This window comes from Terrapene carolina, unplaced genomic scaffold (genome assembly GCF_002925995.2).
Source record: "Terrapene carolina triunguis isolate 2854851 unplaced genomic scaffold, T_m_triunguis-2.0 Scaffold22, whole genome shotgun sequence".
NCBI lineage: Eukaryota > Metazoa > Chordata > Testudines > Emydidae > Terrapene > Terrapene triunguis.
Window position 1 is genome coordinate 9,933,015 of NW_020664373.1, and position 21,604 is coordinate 9,954,618.

Sequence of the window (21,604 nt, forward strand, 5' to 3'; positions counted from 1 at the left end):
GAGACCGTATCAAATGCCTTACTAAAGTCTAGGTATACCACATCCACCGCTTCTCCCTTATCCACAAGACTCGTTATCCTATCAAAGAAAGCTATCAGATTGGTTTGACATGATTTGTTCTTTACAAATCCATGCTGGCTGTTCCCTATCATCTTACCCCCTTCCAAGTGATTGCAGATGATTTCCTTAATTACTTGCTCCATTATCTTCCCTGGCACAGAAGTTAAACTAACTGGTCTGTAGTTTCCTGGGTTGTTTTTATTTCCCTTTTTATAGATGGGCACTATATTTGCCCTTTTCCAGTCTTCTGGAATCTCTCCCGTCTCCCATGATTTTCCAAAGATAATAGCTAGAGGCTCAGATACCTCCTCTATTAGCTCCTTGAGTATTCTAGGATGCATTTCATCAGGCCCTGGTGACTTGCAGGCATCTAACTTTTCTAAGTGATTTTTAACTTGTTCTTTTTTTATTTTATCTGCTAAACCTATCCCCTTCCCATTAGCACTCACTATGTTAGGCATTCCTTCAGACTTCTCGGTGAAGACCGAAACAAAGAAGTCATTAAGCATCTCTGCCATTTCCAAGTTTCCTGTTACTGTTTCTCCCTCCTCACTGGGCAGTGGGCCTACCCTGTCCTTGATCTTCCTCTTGCTTTACTGTAGGGGGTGATTCCTTCTCTCCTGTATCAAGAAGAGCATAATAGTTACCTATTACCACAGCGGGAGGGTTCGGAGCAGGGGTGGAGCACTGCCTGCTGCCAGAAGTAACCAGCTGCCAGTGTTCACCCTGAGCCATCTCCTCCTCCACCAGTGGTGTGTCAGCAGTCCTGTGTACTGGGACAGCTACCTCAGCTGTCCCCACATGGACACTGTCCAGGAATTGCTCGTGGATTCGGATGCTCCTCAACCTAGCCACCTCCTCCTGTAGCTCTCCCACCTGCTGCCTGAAAGATTCCACCACCAGGCACCTTTCACATTGGATGGTCCCCCCAGCCTGGATATCAGTAAGTGGAAATTGCAAGTTACAGTCCCTGCAGAACCACACCAGGATCTGGGTAGAAGCATCCATGCTCAGGAGCTCTATCTGGCTACAGGCGCAGGTGGAGGAGACAGAAGCAGTGCTGGCACAGGTGTTGCGGGTCTTCCTAACCATCGTAAGCCTCCCTCTGTCAAACTCCCCTGTCTGCAGCCCCCTGGTCGCTCTGCCTCTGGCTTTTAAAGCCTGCTTGCCTAGGTCAGTCCCACCCCCTCGTGAGTCACTCTGGGGAAGGCCAATCAAAGGCAATCAAGGGAACAATCAAGGGAACAAAGTCAGACACTCAGTCCCAACTGCCACAGCAGCTGTAACTGAAACTGAAGTCACCTGAAATCAGAATCACAATTAAAATTCAAACAGTCGAGCAAACTCACTCACTAACAGCTAGTACTCTCACCTCTCACCTGGTAGCCTGTTTGTCAGCGGGATCTCTTGCTCTCCCTCTCAAACTCCCCTGTCTGCAGCCCCCTATGAGAAGGTCATGTGAAATAGTATCAAAAGCCTTACTAAAGTCAAGATATGCCACATCTACCACTTTCCCCCTATCCTCAAGACTTGTTACCCAGTCAAAGAAGCTATTAGGTAGGTTTGACACGATTTGTTCTTGACAAATCCATGCTGACTGTTACTTATCACCTTATTATCTTCTAGGTGTTTGCAAATTGATTGCTTTGCCCCATTATCTTTCCGGGTACTGAAGTTAAACTGACTGGTCTGTAATTCCCTCGGTTATCCTTATTTTTATAGATTGACACTTTATTTGCCCTTTTCCAGTCCTCTGGAATCTCACCTGTCTTCCATGACTTTTCGAAGATAATCGCTGATGGCTCAGATATCTCCTCTGTCAGCTCCTTGAGTATTCTAAGATGTATTTCATAAAGCCCTGGTGACTTGAAGACATCTAATTTGTCTAAGTAATTTTTAACTTTTTCTTTCCCTATTGTAGCCTCTGAACCTACCTCATTTTCACTGGCATTCACTATGTTAGACATCCAATCGCTACTAATCTTTTTCGTGAAAACCAAAACAAAAATGTCATTTAACACTTTTTCCATTTCCACATTTTCTGTTATTGTTTTCCCCTTCTCATTTAGTAATAGGCCTACCCTGTCTTTGATCTTTCTCTTGCTTCTAATGTATTTGTAGAATGTTTTCTTGTTACTCTTTATGTCTCTAGCTAATTTAATCTCATTTTGTGCTTTGGCCTTTCTAATTTTGACCCTACATACTTGTGTTATTTGTTTATGTTCATCACTTATAATTTGAACTAATTTCCACTTCTTGTAGGGCTGTTTTTTCAGTTTCAGATCATTGAAGAACTCCTTGTTAAGCCAGGGTGATCTCTTGCCATACTTCCTATCTTTCCTATGCAGTGGGATAGTTTGCTCTTGTGCCCTTAATAATGTCTCTTTGAAAAACTGCCAACTCTCTTGAACTGTTTTTTCCTTAGACTTGCTTCCCATGGGATCTTATATACCGACTCCCTGCATTTGCTAAAGTCTGCCTTCTTGAAATCCATTATCTTTATTGTGCTGTTTTCCCTCTTACCATTCCTTAGAATCATTAACTCTACCATCTCATGATCACTATCACCTAAGCTGCCTTCCACTTTCAAATTCTCAACCAGTTCCTCCCTATTTGTCAAAATCAAATCTAGAACAGCGTCTCCTCTAGTAGCTTTCTCCACTTTCTGAAATAAAAAATTGTCTCCAATACATTCCAAGAACTTGATGGATAATCTGTACCCTGCTGTGTTATTGTCCCAACTGACGTCTGGGTAGTTGAAGTCCCCCATCACCACCAAGTCCTGTGCTTTGGATAATTTTGTTAGTTATTTAAAAAAAGCCTCATCCACCTCTTCTTCCTGGTTAGGTGGTCTGTAATAGACTCCCTACCATGACATCACCCTTGTTTTTTACTCTTTTATCCTACCCAGAGAGCCTTTAAACAAGTATGTCTCCTATTTCCATCTCAACCTCAGTCCAAGTGTATACATTTTTAACATATAAGGCAACACTTCCTCCTTTTTTCCCTTACTTGTCCTTCCTGTACTAGCTGTACCCTTTTATACCAATATTCCAGTCATGTGTATTATTCCACCAAGTCTCTGTGATGCCAGCTGTGTCATAGCTGTGTTTATTAACTAGCATTTCAAGTTCTTCCTGCTTATTCCCCATACTTCTCGCATTAGTATACAGACATAAAATATACTGATTTGATTTCCCCTCTATGTTCTTTCTTGTCTCCCCTTATCCCTGCTATAACAGCCCATGCTTCCCCCCGCCCACAGCTTACGACCCTTTTCATGAGAATAGACAGTGAAAACAGACTAGCTACTCTTCCTTTTATAATGCACTAGCATAACGTCGCAGTATCTCGATTGCAGACACTACAAGGAATTGTTCAGAGGCCATAAACCCCCTTGACTTAAATGTATCAAGGCTAAAAATGGAATTGTGCAAAATATATGCTAACACAGAAAACACACCTATATGTGTTCTGACAGAATGGGTGTGATGAGTGGCATGCAAATATCTTTTTTCTGATAAACACTCCAGGTTTGATAAGAACGTGATGGAGAGTAAGTCAGCAGGACACTTCCCTTTGGAGCACCAAGCAGACAAAAGACAAAGGACATAATTCCTCTTGTAAGTGCAACACCCATGTAAGTAACTTTAAACACAAATAGTTTTAAAAACCAAAGGGTCTCGCTCCTCTTTTCACTTGTTATTGCATAATTAATAACAAGATTAATACATATTAATAATCATATAATAATATTTTCACTTTTTTACATTTCTTTACCTGAATGGTTCTGTTTCATATCCATATGTTTCTTTCAGTGCAAAGAAAGAAATTAGAAATTACCAGTCCAGGAAACACTGTGATCAATTATGCTTTTTCTCATCTGTGATATGAAGGATTGTGTGTTTGTTGCTATAATTACTTTCTTCCTGTGTCTCTGATCTGATACATTTGTGCTTAATATAGCTTCAATTCCTTGCCAGACAGTGCAAGACTTTAAAGGGAGAAATTCTCAGGCAACAAAAGAACTGAAAATATCTTAGTTGGAGCTACAGTTTTATCTTAAATTTTAATTTCCTATAACATGTTTATTTTTGTCTGAGCAGAAAAACTAACTGTTCATAGCTGTTTATAAAATATAAAATACACTCTTCATAACGCTTGTTAGAACATGCAATAAATATATCTTAAATTCATTTTATAACATGCTTTACAATCCATTAGTAAAGGACATAGCTGCCTTTGTTAATCTTTTAACAACTATTATTATTAAAACGACTATTTCCAATTTTTAGGGCAATAAAATGGAGCAGGAATCAATTCTAGAGGAGCTTCTTTTAAAGAAGTCGCAACAGAAGAAAAAAATTTCACCAATTAATTACAAAGAACGACTGTTTGTTCTCACAAAAACAAACCTCTCTTACTATGAATATGACAAAGAGGTGAGAAATTATTTTCTTAACTACAGAGGTACATATTTTTCTAAAGTAAGTTTATGCCTCTGGATTTTTTCCTCAATGTGCTTTGATTAGATATCATATAGTAGGGGTAGTGATATCTTTTGTTCCAAGTGGGATTTAAAAATGGTATGGGACCAAAATCTGGCCTTGATTCAGGATAGCACTTAAGAATGTGTTTAAGTCCACCCCTATTCAGCACAGAACTTAATGATGCTTAATCTTAGGCATATGCTTAAATCTCATCAAAGTCAATGGGACTTAGGCACATGCCTAAAGTTAAGCACATGCCTTGAATAGGGATGTTTTCCTGAATCAGGGTCTCTGTGGTGAGTTATATCTGGCATTGGTTTCAAGTCATTTGTACAGGAGATAGCTCAGTGCAGAATTTGGCCCATAACTGATATAAAGTAAAAGGCTAAAGCCTGGTCATATTTTAAAAAGTGATTATGTATCAAACAAATGGTCTGGACTTTCAGCAGAGTGGCCTCTTTTGTGCATTCAGAGATAGCTCTGAAGCAACTAAAATACATTGTTACCATCTGCACTCCTGATAGCACATTTGGATTACTCCTGTTAGTTACAACTCACTGTCTGAATAAGGGTGGCAGGATCGATGCCAGTATCTTAACAAAATAATGTAATACAAAATCAGACTCTTATTTCCCATTAGAGACTTTTGCATTTTATATCCTCCATCTCTGCTTTTGCATTGTAATACCGAAGTTCATGTACCAGATGTAGGGCCCATCCTGTTGTCTTTATACCTTGACTTCAAAGGGAGTTTTGTCAGAATATGGATTGCAGGATAAGATACAACGGAGGGTTTTCAATGTCTTTCCCAAACAGTTTAACAAAAGTGGAACTCTACTTTACCCAATCTGAAGTGTGCAATTACACACAGCTTAGATTAAGTGTGATTAAGTTTTTATAAAACTTGTCATGACCATAAAGTATTTTTGATTTGAGGACAATAGTCCTGTGTTTAGAATGATGAGTAGTCCTGCTTTGGCTTTTATTCTTAGAAAAAAGGAAGCAAAAAAGGATCAATTGACATTAAGAAAATTCGATGTGTTGAGGCAGTGAATCATGAGGAACAGGCACCTTTGGAGAGACAATATCCATTTCAGGTAAGATCACGAAATACAAAACTGATCTTTACTGTGGTGAACCATTATTTTTTAGGACAAATAAGGGCTTGTGTCACTGCTGACTGTTACAAAAACTTACAGCAGGTTGGAAATGAATCCTTGTTACTATAAACCTGACCCAAAGACCATCAAAATCAACGGGAGTCTTTTCATTGACTTCAGTGGAATTTGGTTCAGGACCTGTCTGTTTGTGCATTCATGTGTGTATAATAGTTTATTTATTTTGGTGTGTTCCTATACACACACACGAATGGTGCATGTATTTGAATATTGAATATGTTTATTTTGTTGTGCAATACTGATCACAATTCATTTTCTCTTTTTAACCTTCCCCACCTGACCTCCTTTCACTTTAGTGGCAAAAAGAAGTGCAGAACTTGGCCTTTTGATATTGAAACTATAGGTTGACCATTTAAATGCACAAGAGTCCAGAAATTCAAAGTTACGGTTCCCTCAGCAATTGTACCTCATCTAAATTGCACATCTCTATTAAACCTTATCTTTATCAACATATACAGTAATACTAATACTACATATGTGTATGGAAGCAAAGTCATATATGCTGCAAAAGCCATAACCTTGACTTTGCTGTCATTTGTACTGTATGTGTTAATTCTCAGAGATAGATTCATTCCAAAGCCTATGCCAGAGCAGAGAGTCCTGGAGGCAGAGAGTCCATGAGGAGAAGAATATACAATAGTGCGAAGCAGCTGCAACTTCCCTTTGTGCCAAGGGTGGGGTGCTATAGTCTAAAATGGGCAACAGTGGCTTGGAAAGGGTGCATGACCTGGGCAGCAGAGGAGTTCATTAATTAACTGCCACCCAACAATTGCTACCCCTGGGGGTAACCCCAAGAGAGGGCAGCAGTGTTATCACTGTCTGACTTATCTCAGATTGAATACTCCTAACCCTCATTAAATAGTATTTTTATATTAAATTAGTTTGTTACTCTCATGAGCACCTAATACACTCAAATATGGGGGAGAGAGGATGGGGAAGGAATGAAAGGTACATAGTGTACTTCCCATTTCTGATGAGAATGTGCAAGTTACTGAATTTAGGGTCTTATTGTTCTCCTACTAATGCCAAAGGGAGTTTTGCCATTGGGAGCAGGATTGGTTCAGGCCCATAATACAAGCTCACTTTCATGTGAAATGGGAGTATAACTATTTAACTCTGTTCTGGCTCATCACTGTCCTGGGTTTAGGGTTGCCAACCCTCCAGGATTGGCCTGGAGTCTCCAGGAATTAAAGATTAATCTTTAATTAAAGATTACATCATGTGATGAAATCTCCAGGGATACATCCAACTAACATTGGCAACCCTGCCTGGGCTGCATGCATTTTGGTGTGAACAGGCCTGCAGAGCTTGATCCTTGGGTTTCTAAGTCCTTTACTTCTTTGTTTCCACTACTCTAGGTCTTTATTTAAAAAAAAAAAAGCTAATGAACTTTGAGAACAGGATAACTACAATGAATTGTTTTCCCACCTCTTTTAGATTGTATACAAGGATGGCCTTCTCTATGTCTTTGCAGCAAATAAAGAGAGCCGAAATCAGTGGTTGAAAGCTTTACATAAAGGTAACATTTGTTTTTACCATCTTGTGAAGCAACTTTTTTCTAACATGGGGGGGAAGATTGTGTGTTCAGAGAAATCATCTGAATAAGGGGAGTAGATGAATCTAGTTTCTTATTTTAATGCAATGGTTTTGTCAGCCATTTTCAGCTGCAATCTCGCTCCTCCATGCAACAGGACTGGAGTGGATGAGAACATTTCAAAAATTTCAATGAAAAATGGTGGGAGGAAAAAATTCACAAAATTTCCCTGCTGGCATTTCCCCACCAACTCTAGTCTTTACTTAGTTTGTTCTGATTCTTTCCATGGTCTTTAACTGAGCAATGCTCCGTCCATCCAATAAGTAGTGTGTAGGCAGAGTGCTGGGTCCCGTAAACCACAGTGAAGTCAATAGGATCCTTAGGGGAGGAGGAGTCCATCCACATACTACACATTGCAGTAGCACCCATTAAAGTCAATAGGAGTCTTTCCATTTACTTTAATGGACTTTGGGTCAGGCCCTGTTTATCCCCCAGTTGTCTCTTGTGGGCCCATGGGTGGAGGTGACTTTGAGTGTGTGGCTCTCTCCTTACCTACCACTGCAACGTTGTCCCTGGACAATCTGGGCAGAAGTGGGAGGCTCCAATAGGCTACGTGCAATGTTTCTTCTAGAAACCAGGGACAGATTCTTTTGAATAATCCTTCTGAAGAAAAAATTGGTTTTGAAAGCCAGCAGGGATCCAGACTGGCAAGGGAATAGGAAGAACCACAGTAAACCAGTAGGCAGTTTGGAGGCATAAAGACTTCCCCACTCATGGCCCCGACCTCTGGCAGATTGAGTTTTTGGTAGCTGAATCCTCTGCTCATTCCATTCACCCAACAGAATTATGTGATGGAAACTCCAGGATTTGTCTCTTCATGGGGCTTATTGTCCCCTAAACAGGGCCGGCTCCAGGGCTTTTGCCACCCCAAGCAGCCAAACAAAAACAAACAAACAAACAAAAAAGCCGCGATCGCGATCTGCTGCGGCAATTTGGCGGGAGGTCCTTTGCTCCGAGCTGGAGTGAGGGACCGTCCACCGAACTGCCGCCGAACAGCTGGACGTGCCGCCCCTCTCCGAAGTGGCCGCCCCAACCACCTGCTTGGTAAGCTGGTGCCTGGAGCCGGCCCTGCACCTAAATTGTCTTTTTCCTGATGGGAGAAAGATCTGACCTTGGGACCTCAGGATTTGGTCCAATATTCTCAGCTGAACATGTTAATAAGAGTGCTATTCAAACAAGATAGGTTTTTTAAAGAAAGTATGTGAGGAATACCACTTGTTCAGTGAAATATTGCATAAATCTTGTGACGGGCATTATAGCAAAGTGATTACAATTTTCTAAGGAACTTTTAAAATAAAGTTCAGCTGTAAAAACAAGTAACAAAATTCTGTGGCCAAGATTTTGAACAATTATGCAGCAGCTCCCATGCTTCTGGGTGCGCGGCATTTTTGAAAACCAGGCTGTAAATTCAGGTGCCTAACCAGGGATTTAGGAGCCTAACTTTAAGCAATCATTTATAAACTCTTGCTCTACACTTTTAAAATTATTTGTTTCATTATCTTTTAAAACAAATACTACAGCACTGATTCAAAAAACTACAGTGTCACTATTGCCAGTTATACTGTTTTGGGCCATTTCTATAGAATACTGGATTATTTTTTATATACAAGTAACAAATGTTTATTTAAGAGGTTTGATAAATAGAAAGTATTACATTTAACAGGTCAGTTTTGTACTGAAATTTGCCATTTGGTGTATTGAACACCTATAGTTTGTCTAGTTTATTTCTATAATATGAATTAGAAATGAAATCACTCTTCATATTTTTGATACATAAAATGTTTTATTAGATTTTTCAACACAGTTAAATGGGCTTTAGGACAGTCTAGGAAAGTCTTTAAGTCTTTATAAAATGCACATCTCCTCCATGATCTTGATTCACTGTTACTGAATTCTTTTATTGTATCAGTTTGTATTGCTTACTGAAAACATGCTACCAGCAAACCTTTTAAAGTTCTTTTTTTTCTTCTTCCCGTCCTGTGCGCTCCAGAGATTAAAGACAATCCGGATTTACTAAACAAGTATCACAAAGAATTCTTTACCAATGGGAAGTTTCTCTGCTGCAACCAGACATGTAAAGCAGCCCCTGGATGTACCATCTGGGAGAAATGTAATGAGCCATTTTCTTTGTATTTGCTTTTTGATATGTTATTCTTAATGGTGCTTTTCATGATATTGGTAAATCTACAAGGATAATTGTAATCAATGGTGGTAAATATAAAAATCTGATCAATTATTCCTCTTGATGTTTGTTCTTAACTTCTTTTAACAGCATTGCAATTGTACTATGTAGTTTGATAATGTGCCTAGGGGGAAAGAATATAGTACACCTCTACCTCGATATAACACTGTCCTCGGGAGCCAAAAAATCTTACCGCGTTATAGGTGAAACCGCGTTATATTGAACTTGCTTTGATCCACCGGAGTGCACAGCCCCACCCCCAGAGCACTGCTTTACCGCGTTATATCCGAATTCGTGTTATATCGTGTCGCGTTATATCGGGGTAGACGTGTATGTGCAATACCCATGCTGAGATCATGACAATTTTTTACTGTACCTCCAAAATGCACCAAAAAGAAATCCTTTCTCTTTACGTCGACTTAGTATGCTGAGTTGTTGTTGCTGTTGTTATGGGAGTGGGAGAAAAAAATATCAGAACTTGTCTTTATGGCTGAGTCCAAACAGCCAAATAATCTACTAGCAACATTTGTGTGTCAGTTATAAAGAATTTAACTTCATAATAAATCCAAAGTAAAACTGATTTTTTTCATTATATTCATATTTATGGTCGCTACTTTTCTAAACAATGCTATATTCTCCCCCACAAGTCTATTTTTGGTACTCTGTGGAATGTGCATTTATAAGAAATAGGATTACAATAAGCACAGGGGAATCAAAAGAATAGCTGAAAAATCATTTTAATTTTATAAAATGTATTGTGCTGAGGAGCAAGTTTAGTTAGGGAAACTTGCTAGTCAAATTACTCCACAAAATGGTTCTAGGGAGCAGTTGTTTCAAATAATGCACATTCCAGGACCTCATAGAGCATTTGTGCATTTCTTTCCTGTGCACCATTTAAAAACAAACATGGTGTATCTGAGTTGCAGACTCCTGCAGTATGTTGGAACAATGTATTTACGGAATGAAGGAGTATTTTATGTATTTTATTTTTTTGTTTAAATATACATTTTTAAAATACTGGACTGGAAATTAATCACAATTATTTAGCTCATTTATTAGTCACCATAAAGAACCTGAGGAGTAAATTTTCAAAATGGATGCATGCCACGATCTACATATTCGTAAGCACCCTCCCCTCCCCACCCCACCTCCTACAACACATTATTGCATGCACATTGGATAGCTGAGGCTTACATTTTTTGAAAGTGGACACTTGTTTTGAGTGCCTCTGGTTTGGGAGCCTCGCTTGAGAGATCGAAAGCCCGATTTTTCAGAGGTGCTGAACTCTTGCAGTTCCCATTGACATTGAGAATGCTCAGCCCCTCTGATAATCAGGCCCCAGTTGTTTCAAGATGGGTCCTCAAAATGACAGGCAACCCTAAGTACCCAATTTGTATGTGTGAGATTGCAAGTGAAAATATAGAGGCCCCTTTTGAAAATTTAGCTACACTATTTAGTATTAACATCAGTGTCCTATGTATGGACCCAGTGGAGGAACACTAAACAATGCCCTACTATTTTAAAGATTTGCCAGTTGTTGTTTTTTTGTAATTTGAATGGCCGTATGTAACTTCCAAAGCAAATATGATATATGCAAATAATGTTATAAAACCCACACACTGCCACAAATAACTGTTTGGTTGCCACTGGACTTCTGCACACAGCAGTAGGTAGAAAAAGAAAACCTTCCAAAAAGTAGCGTCACCATGTATCAAAATCTTTGTTTCTGTCTGAAATACTACAGAATGCAAGAGGGTGTTCTGTCTACTCTAACTTTGCTTCAGAAAAACATCTATTGATGATGATGCAGGTGCACTGGTGATAGCAACAGTGTGAGAGGGCTAGCGGAGGGAGAATCCCAGGCAGCCTCCAACATATTAACTATCACATTACCTAAAGCATGTTAACCCAACGTGGAGGTAAAACGTTGGTGATCACCAGGGCTGTGTGTCTACTCTAGTGGTCCCACCACTGCTGCCACTAGTGGAGCTACATAAGTGGAAAAACCTATTGCATGCATGGCCTTGGAGTCATGCAGTAAATTGCCTGTGTTATTTTTTCTTTCCCCCCAGTTATAGATATGAGTCTACCTAGCACCACCAGCTCTCTGAAACCGCTGCCTCCTGTCCCTGGGAAACTGGTAGGTGACAAACTTTTAGTATCTGCCTACAATGAACTCTGCTTATGGGGGCAAATCCACTCCCTAGCATCCAGCCCAAATAAATGATGGAGAGATCCATTGGGGAAGGATTGGGGAACCTTCTCCCCCAGACAGCTGTTCAATGGAAGCTACTCCAACCTAATCACTGAGTAGCATCAATGTCCTTAGTGGCCACCAGCACAACCCAGGGAAGGACAGGAGGGTATACTTAGCAGTCCTCCAGTTCCACCCTTTCTCCATTCATTCCTCACCCTGCCCACGCTTCCCTCTGGGCTGTCGCACAGGAGTGCCTGCAAAGCTGGAAAAGTCTCAGATAGTTTCAATGCATTGCAGTGTGCAGATGTCAGTTTGGGCCATAGCAAACCTCTGCTTCTTGTGAAGTTGTTTGAACAGATTTGCTTTTATGTGCCTGTTTCCATTAAAGTCAATGGGAATTTTACCCCACAGGCTTCAGTGAGAGCAGGCCTGGGCCCAAAATTGTTTATCTAGAGCCCAAATCCTTCCCAGTCCAGCAAGTGCAGAGGGCCTCCTGCAGAGTGGAAATGCTGCAGTTCCCCTGTATGGGGAGAGGGCAGGATTACATGTGTCTGTACACGAAATGTGCAGCCTCTGCCAGCCACAGAGTCCAGCTCCATGGAGACTCCTGTTATAGTCATGTACAGAGGCATGTTAGAGGGAACGGGGGTGGTTGTCAGAGACAAGAGTCATGATGGGGATGGAGGATCTGCTACTACACTGATTCTCTGGTCCTTTCCTCCCTGTAGAGCACAAGATCCATGGAGGTCACTCCAGCACTTAGGCCCAGGTAGTGACTGCAGTGCCGCTTCACTGTTGTTCCACAGCTGGGGATTGGGGTTATCTCCACCAAATGTTTCTGTGTCCAGACAAGTCACTCAGGCTTGGAACGAGGGAGAGGGCTTGGGACTAAGAGTTCAATTATATGTCATACATCTAAGAGGTGGCTAACAGTACTGCCAATGTCAGGGATTCAAAATTCTTCATTCAGCCCCCCTCACCCCAAATCACAACATTGGCTTTAAAATAATGAGATTTTTCAAAAAATACATTTGGGGTTCTTTTTATTTACCTTCTGATTTTTGAATCTCTAGGATACACTCAGGTCACAGTTTCCAGCTTTTCTCTGCAACCACAAGTGCTAGAAACTTTTTTTAAAATGAAAGCTGAGATTCTCACATAATAACTTGACTCCAGCAGCAGGGGATTTAATAAACATACCAAATATCACAAGACTCATGATAAAATCATAAGAACTGGCAATGCTGGGTTAAGTATTTTTGTGGGAGTAGGGACTTGGAAAGCATTTATAACTGAGCAAATGGGCTTTTGACACTGGTTCTGATAATGAAGTTTGAGGATAGTGAGACTGTGAATAAACAAGTTTCAAATGCCATGGACCATCTTCCCTGACTCCTATCGAAGGATTTTGTTTATCTAAAGATATTATCAGTCATGCAAATCAGCCACTGAACAGGTTGACTCGTATTAGGACTTACCGGCTCATTATCAAGGAGATGTTTTGAAAGGGAAATTTAAAAAGCAGGGAGTGCTTGTCAGAGACAAAGCAGCTTTGTTTCCTGGCCCCAGTCACAAGGCACAGGTCAGGACTACAAAAGTTGTCAAATGACAGGGAGCAGCATCTACTTAGTCCAGCAACTACTAGTGCAAGCCCCCAACACAACTTTGAATAACTTTCTCCTTTTTGCCTTTGCCCCTTTTACTACCCATTCAAATTGCTCAACATACCCAACATCATAATCTCCTAACCCTCCTTCCAAGTCTCTGTTGGATCATGCCCCTCACCCTCCCTCCAAATCTCTGGGGACTCTGTCCTCCTCTTCCCTGTCCAGGTTGTTCTTGGTGCTGTCCTTCTCCCCATGTCCCTGGGTCTCTGGAGTCCCTTTTCCTCAGACCAACACCATATCTCTGCCCTTTTATGCTGGGGCCTGACAGAAGAGGCTACTCCAGGAGCAATTATGGGAGTTGGGGACCATGAGCTGGATTAATGTGCCTTCAGAGGAGCCACCAGACAGTTTCCTGACTCTTTGGGATCAGCAGTTATTTCCTGACATGAGAGGCAGCTTTTCATGGCTTAGTCCTCTGCATCCCATTTGTAGCCCTTGCTGTTTCTCTCCTGCCCCCTCACGCCTCCTAGCTGGTGGGCAGGGACAGATCCACTGGCCAGTCCTAGCCCTCACTCCAGTCATTCCCTTACCCCCTTCCTGAATCCCTGAGGTTGCAGCCATAGCCATTGAGGAGTTCCACTATTAATTACTCTGTGGCCTTAGTGTGAGGATTCTAGCCTGCTCTTCTCTCTCTCTCTCTCTCTCTCTTTCTCATACACACACACACATACACACACACACAATCCCTCTAGGGAAAATTGAACTTATCCACAGTGCTGCTCTCCACATCAAATCCAAGCTGGTAACCAAAAGTGGCAGGCACATAGGCGCCTAAGTCTCATTGAAAGTCAATGGGACTTAGGCTCCTAAGTGACTTGGGCATTCTGAAAATGTTATCTTTAGGCCTCATTCCTACTGCTATGAAAGTCAACAGCAAAACTCCTGCTGACGTCACTGAAAGGCAACTAGGGCTCAGGGTGGTATATTACCTGCAAATCTATATGTTTGTGATGGCCATGCCTTCCAAGACTGGAACCGCGACTTACAGGATTTTTTTTAACAAAAATTCAGGACTTTTATAATCCCAGCCAGCCCACCGCTAAGCCAGGACTCCTCTGGGAATTTTTACAAGCTTAGATCTATATATGCCCACTGGATTTGACTAAGAGTTTTAAATTATTTTAAGCTGCTTGTTATTGCCTAGTTTTAAACAATTATTTGACTTTCTCATAATTCCGTATGACAAACAACTTAATATTCAGCAAAATAAGTGTGTGCCATGACTTTCCTCTTTTAAACTAACAGATGCATTTCCTGCTGTGGCAAAGCCCTGACTCTTCCCATTTTATTCCATGAAAAATAATCAGCCTTGATTATCTGAAATATCAGTTTCTTCTATACAATGTTTAGAAAAGGAAATAACAGGCACCGCTGTGCAGTAACAGTTGGCTAATACTGATTTCATTTTTAATAGTGACTATTGTACTTGTTATTGATCTAAGGCACATTTTTAAAAAATGCAACGTGCTATTGTATAATATTACAGCGGAGTCTTTTAGTACGGTCAGCTATCAGCACATTTACATATGGTGGAAGGTACTTACGCTTCATGACTCACAATCACACTACAAGTACATCTACATTGCAAAATAAGGTGTGTTTTTAACTTGGGTTAGTACCTTGAGTTCAACCCCAGGGTAACCTATAGGCTTGAACTTGAGCTGCTAACCCAAGTTAAATGCCAAGTTGCCATGTCTTCACTGCTATTTTAACCCAAGTTAGCTAACCTGAGTTAGGAACACACCTATTTTTGCAGTGTAGGTGTACCCCAGGTATAAGTATCAGTTAATCCTATTACCATTCCCTTTTATGTAAATTCATCTTCTGTGCTGAGCTACCTGCAACATGTAACCTTTGCAGTTTGAGCTCATTGTGAGCTCACAAATTGTTAGCTTCAGTTGAGAATGCCCTTACCTCTTCTGGTGTAATTTTAACCCACTGGGCTGAATCCTGTTCTCGGCTATAGTACAAAACCATGCTCCTTGGGTCTTGTAACATAAGGTCTGTGCTGTTGCTAATTTTACAAAATACACAACTCCACATATATTAGAGCAGGACCAAGCCTTGAATATTATTGTAACAGAGTTTGGTTTGTATTTCATTATTTATATTGGACTACAGCTGTTGGAATGTATTTCAAAACAAAGGAAGGAAAAAATACTTCAGCACACCATGCATTTCTAGTTAACTTGCATTAATTTCTTTGCAGTCACAGAGCTCATTGAAGATGCAAACTGCAATATAAATGCTAAAAATGATTTTCTACTGTGATGCACTTCATTGTAATTTTATTTCCTCTGCCTTCAAAAGCTGAAGCACGACAGTCTACCTCCAGTTCCAGCACCAGGTAAATCCCCGCTGAAGATCACTGTGGCAGAGTATGACTATGAACCCAAAGGAAACACTGATCTCCAGCTTGTCCGGAACAACAAGTATTATGTTCTGAAAGAAGAGGATCCTGACTGGTGGCAAATAAGAGACATGGAAGGGTAAGTTTACTTTGCACACTCAATAGAGAATATTTGTTCAGTAATGACCCTCATTCCACCTCACACCCATCCTTAAACAACCCTGCTGGCACTGGTGCATTCCAGGATCCAATTAAGAACTACCCTGGTGGCTTTTTAAACTTGCTCCAGCTGATCTCATGAGCCTTAATTTTCTATACACTCCTCCATACTTTTCTGCTCTTACCTTGCTCCTAGCTCCTCTCTGACTCTTGGCACAGTCTTATATTGTTGACACATAGAGCGTCTCTCTGATGCATGTGTATTTAACAGGTTGGTATGGCATTTAGAGGAACGTAAAGCCACCTCAGGATTTATCATTTTCATTCCAAAGACTCACAAAAAGTCCACTACTTGCAAACCATATAACAATATGTACGAAGAAGGGGGGTTGCTTTCCTTAAGGCTGTTCAAAAATCTGTCCTGCCCCATCTTTCCTTCCATCTCACCTACTTCCACTCCTCTCTGTGAAATAACTAGAATTTTAGCTACCAGATCAGGCAAGAGTGACAATAATCACTGAACAGCCTATTATCTGAACAGTCTCTAGTGGTTTTTATTTTGGTATGTACCTGCAATAGCAGTGGCAGCTTTAGAATCAATGGAGACTATTAGGAAAGAAGCACTTTTTGCCTTTGGGGTATCCACATGGGGGACAGGGGGGTTGGGAAGGGGTAACCCGAAGCTTTTTGTTGCACATCAGGTAACTTGCAGGATGTGAGTTGCACCAACAGTGTGCATATGGAACGACTGTTCCGTTTTCAGTTCACATCATGTGAACACATGGCAGCAGTTTGCTGCGAACTGAGGGCATAGCATTCTCCAGAGGTGTCCCATGGAATGTATTTCCAAGGGCTATGTCTGTGCTTCACTGCTGAGCAGCGTGAATTCTGGGATTGTTTTCACTGTGAATTGTGGAAAGCCAGGCAGGTTCAATTTTATTTAAAAGAATCATGTTTTCACCGTCTCCGCCCCACACTTCCTTTCTGGGCGGGCTCGCAACATTTCCCAAATACTGTTGTCCAGCACAGACCCCACAATGCTCCACACCGCCATGGTGATAAGCATGAGTATGCACAGGCTGCTTGGGCTACATTACAGCACTCAGAGCCGGACGAACGCCCGTTGCACCACCCAAGCGAATGACGTGGGAGCCGGAGAATATCCTATGGCATCAGCAACAGCTCCTCCAGCAACAAGGGGATACTCTATAGCAGTGGCAGCAGAACAAGGTAGAAGAACAGGAGGATGCCATTGGAACAAGAGGACGAGTTCCTGGATCACCTACACAGCATTCAGTTCCACTTCTGGGCTCAGGAAACCAGTGTGGATTGGTGGGAGAGGATCGTTCTGCAGAGCCGGGGTGACCAGCAGTGGCCATAGAACTTCCGATGGGGAACCTTTTTTGAGATCTGCATGGAACTGACCCTAGAGCTGCAGCAACAGCGGACCAACATGCTGTGCCCCACACCGGTGGAGAAGCAGGTCATCGTTGCCATCTGGAAGTTGGCCACCCCAGAATGTTACCAGTCTGTAGCCAACCAATTCAGTTCAGGGAGGTCAACCGTTGGGAACATTCTCTGCTAGGCCATTGATAAGGTGCTGTCTAACCTGGTCATGAAGCTGGATAATGCTCAGGAGATTACTGATGGCTTTGCATGCATGGGGTTCCCAAACTGTATAGGGGCAAGTGATGGGACCCATGTGCCTATCTTTTTCCCCCCTCCCCTGCCAGGCTGCAGAATTTATAAACAGAAGAGGGTATTTCTCCATGCTGCACCAAGGACAAGTTGACTCCCATGGCAGGATGACAGAAATAAATGTGGGGTGCTCTGGAAGCATCCACAATGCTAGCATCTTTTGGAACTCAGTTCCATTTAGATTAATGGAGAAAAGCCTGTTCCCTCTCAGAAGCACTGTGGACATTAATAGCGTGGAGGTTGGGCTGGTTATTCTGGGAGCCCTGATGCCCTGACTAATGAAGCCATACACTGGCTGCTGCGACAGAAGGGGGGAACATTTTAACTATTGCCTCAGTAATTGCAGAATGGGGGTCGAGTGTACATTCGGTCATTTGAAAGGCAGATGGTGCCATTTATGGAATAGGTTGGAAGCTGCAGAATTTTTTTCCCCAAGCATTTTAACTGCACATCATGCTTCTGCACAATATTTGTGAGAGCGGGAGGGGGGGAGAAAGGAGGGAACAATGCTGATGGGTGGGAGGCTGATGTTAAGAGAGACTTGCTTGGAGTTTCGAGCAGCCAGCAGGGCATCCCCTAGAGAACACTAACAGCCGGGAGAATGCTGCCAGGGATGCCTGTTTTCATATTTTGAGTCTTGTGCCTGAACATGGCAGCCTGTGGGGGTTGTGCTGGGACACAGACATTACGAGCACTGGGGGATTGTGTGTAGGTGGTTGAAGTGTAGCGTTGCCTGTGTACTTACGTAAAAGCCTATAAGTTATTTTAGCTTTATTTAAAGGATTTTCTGTGTTAAATGCCACGATGACTCATAACGGATGCATTGTGAACTGTTTTTATTATGAAACAACAACAAAAACAAATAATAAGGTTTTAATGAAGCCAATGGAAAAATAATGTATTTGTATTTAACTAACCAATCTACTAGCTAACCAACTGTACATGAACCTTTAATTAATGCAACAGTGCAAACATTTCAAATACAATACTGTATTTTCACCTGATGCATAAAGTCACAGGTGAGAATACACCTTGCCTCTGGGTTCTGGGGTTGAGGGCCATGGCTCAAAGTTGTCAGAGGTGTTGCAGGGCTCCCAGGAGTCAGTGTTCTTGGTGCCCAGAGGTTGGATCGGAGAAGTGAATGGGAGCTGCCAGCAGCCCACCTGTGGGGAAGTGGAGGTTAGGCATTGCTGCTGGTCCCAGTATCCAGCCTTTTCCAGGGTCCCAAATTACGGGCCTGGCCTAGCAGGAGCATGTTTTGTAGGAGGGCATTCTAGCTCAGGATAGCATCCATGAGCTGCCTCTGCATCTCTCTGTGTTTTTCCATGTGCTCCTTGGCCATGGCCATGTTGAACTTAGCCACAGCCATGCTTTCTCTCGTCTCTGTTCTTGGCCACTGTCACTATCTCCTGGGAGAGCTGCATTTCTTTCTCCCACTCAGTCCTCATGTACTCAGCCAGTCAGGTTTTCCTTTGTGACTCAGCCATGAGTTCTGCTAATGTCTTGTCGCGAGTCTTCCTTTTTCTCCCCTTCAGGTTGACCAGCCTCTCAGCAATATACAGAGGTCTTGATGGTCTGGCTGTTGCAGGTGTTGTGAGAGTCGGGGGGAAAAAAGAGTTGTGTACTGTTTATATCCCAGACAAGTCATGATAGCTTCTTTGTATATGTGACTTTTCCTCCTTGAGACTCTTCCCATTCTTGGGGGAACCTGAGAGATAGTCAGTGGTTTGCATGGAGAGAAGGTGCTGGCTGCATTTGGATTTCAGTGTCCAGTATCTGATTTCAAGCTGTTGATAGGGGTGGGGTGGTCGAAGCTATGTTCCAGGTTTGCTTTTGCAGATTTGTTTGTGTGCTGGAGGTGTTTCTATGGTGTCCAATGTGCAAAGGGAGGGCTATAGGGAGCATCAGGGGGCGAGCTAGATTGTAATCCTCTCTACATCCCTGTTAGGCTGTTCTGACTTTCAGTGACATTATGCTGAGGAGGGTGACTAGGAGGCACAGAAGGGCATTATTCAAAAAGGCAAAAGGCAGACCAGCGAGATACGCTGTGAAGTTGTTCATCAGGATGGACCCCCCAGAAGTGCTGCAGGAATGGAAGGGGCTTGCAAGCTATGCTGGGGGGAGGGGGCTGGGCATGCGACTATTCTGTATAACATGCTAAACAAAATTCAGCAATTTCTCAGTCTTAAGTTCTGCTATACCTCCTCTACAGACATGGAGACAGCGCAGAGAAAACCTGAAAGGCCCTGCTATGGTTGTCCACTAAACTGCTTGTTACAGGACATTTGTACCTCAGCCTGGTCCGCCCATGCAGTTTGCACTCATATCTAACATGAACAATGAAAACTAACCCCAATTATTTTCCTGTAACCATTGTCTCAACAAACGGTGGGATTTTGCACAAATGAATGCTTTCGGTATTCAACTCTGCCGCGGGACAGGGCACAGGGGGTCAGAATACGTGCCATTTTGAAACAGCAAAAGGGGGTAGGGAAGGGAAGGTCCTAACTCACATCTGCCAACAATAATAATAAATTGTAAGGACAGGTACTAACATGCTGAACTTCCCTTCAAGGGATCTGATTCTTCGGTCCCAGCCTGAGTTTCTGGCTTGGGCTCTGGCTCCGACAATACAAGGCAGGAATCAGGGTCCATTGTAGCAGGTTAGGATTGGGGCTGGCTTTCCAGCAGGCCATCGTCAGCATCCTGAGTCCCAAAAAGATCCTGGCTTTCCAGGGCAGCTCCTCTCCGGCATCCTCCTGCGCATTCTCCAACTGGTTGACCCGGTCATCCTCGGTGGAGTGCAGAGCACAGGCAGCAGGCTCCAAATAGTGCCTGGGAAGGGTCGTACTATGATCATGTAGAATCCTGCCCAGTTCATCAAAAAATGGACAGGTCAAATGTCCCCTGCCAGATTGTCTCTTTTTATCCCTCATTTCAATGTATTTTCTCCTGAGCTGCTTGCTGTATCCAGCACTGGTTGGCAACCCACTCATGGCTCCTCACAGACATCTGCTTTGCAGTGTCCACAAAAAACTCCTTATTCCTGTAGCTGTCTGCAAAGAGCTTCCTGAACCAACGCTTCTCCCCCATATAGTGATGAAACCCAGGGTCCCAGCTGAGATCCAAGGGGCTGCACGAGGCATGGTGTGGGCTTCTGGAGCACTATCACAGTGGTATCACCAGAATAGTACACTGGGATCCAGGAGCAAACAGCAAAATCTGGCTCTGCACCAGTTTTTAAAAGGAGGAAGGGACACCCTGTAAACTTGCAGGCAGTGCACACAAGTAAACAGACAGGTCAATAATGGTCAACCTGCAAAGCACTATGGGATTGCCAATGGAAGGATGCAAAAAAAAGTGGTGCACAGCAATTGCATGCACACAAACAAAAGACCAAACTAATATAATTTGAAGTGAACCTAGTCCACTGGGCAGGACAACTCCAGAACTCCTGATAGATGAGGAATTAATACACAGTGATTGGTTGCGTCATGCATACACAAGTGTTTTCAAACCAGATTAACTTGATTTGATCTGGATTAAAACCCCCATGTAGACAAGCCCTTAGTGTTTTACCGCAATGACTGGGCACCCCTATCTATAGATTTTCTTGGTTATTTCCCTTGTGGTCCACAAAGGGAGGAATCTCCTTCAGCAAATTAAAAGAAGGTATTTTCTCATTAATCTCCAGCTCGGAGCAATACCTATGTTCAGCTGAGAGAGGTCCCGGACCGACTGAAGAGAGTTTAGACTGAGTGGAGTTGGCTGGTCCACTAATAACTCATTGATTCAAGTACAATTTGTAAATAAAGAAAGAAACAAGTAAAGAAACATTAGCTTCTAACACACAGTACCCAGCTTGATATTCAGTCACACTGTACAACGTCCCATGGAATCAAAGAAAGTAGAAGGCCAGCAACAAATTAGTATGTGTGAGGGACTACTCAGTTTAATGCACAGAGTGCAGAGTGCATGACTGCTTGGTTGGTGACTAAGTGGTGTATGTATACATCTGATGCAATCAGC

At 42.4% G+C, this 21,604-nt stretch overlaps 1 protein-coding gene across 1 annotated transcript in view; it reads left to right on the top strand.

Annotated features, from left to right (window-relative positions):
• The first annotated feature begins 4,364 nt into the window (after nucleotides 1-4,364).
• Nucleotides 4,365-21,604, top strand: part of LOC112103823 (cytoplasmic tyrosine-protein kinase BMX) — a 33,039-nt gene continuing 15,799 nt past the window's right edge. The window contains exons 1-6 of the mRNA XM_024195774.1: nucleotides 4,365-4,502; nucleotides 5,543-5,647; nucleotides 7,166-7,247; nucleotides 9,313-9,432; nucleotides 11,577-11,644; nucleotides 15,679-15,857. Of these exons, the coding sequence (XP_024051542.1) occupies nucleotides 4,365-4,502; nucleotides 5,543-5,647; nucleotides 7,166-7,247; nucleotides 9,313-9,432; nucleotides 11,577-11,644; nucleotides 15,679-15,857 (692 nt within the window). The remainder of the gene's footprint in view (nucleotides 4,503-5,542; nucleotides 5,648-7,165; nucleotides 7,248-9,312; nucleotides 9,433-11,576; nucleotides 11,645-15,678; nucleotides 15,858-21,604) is intronic.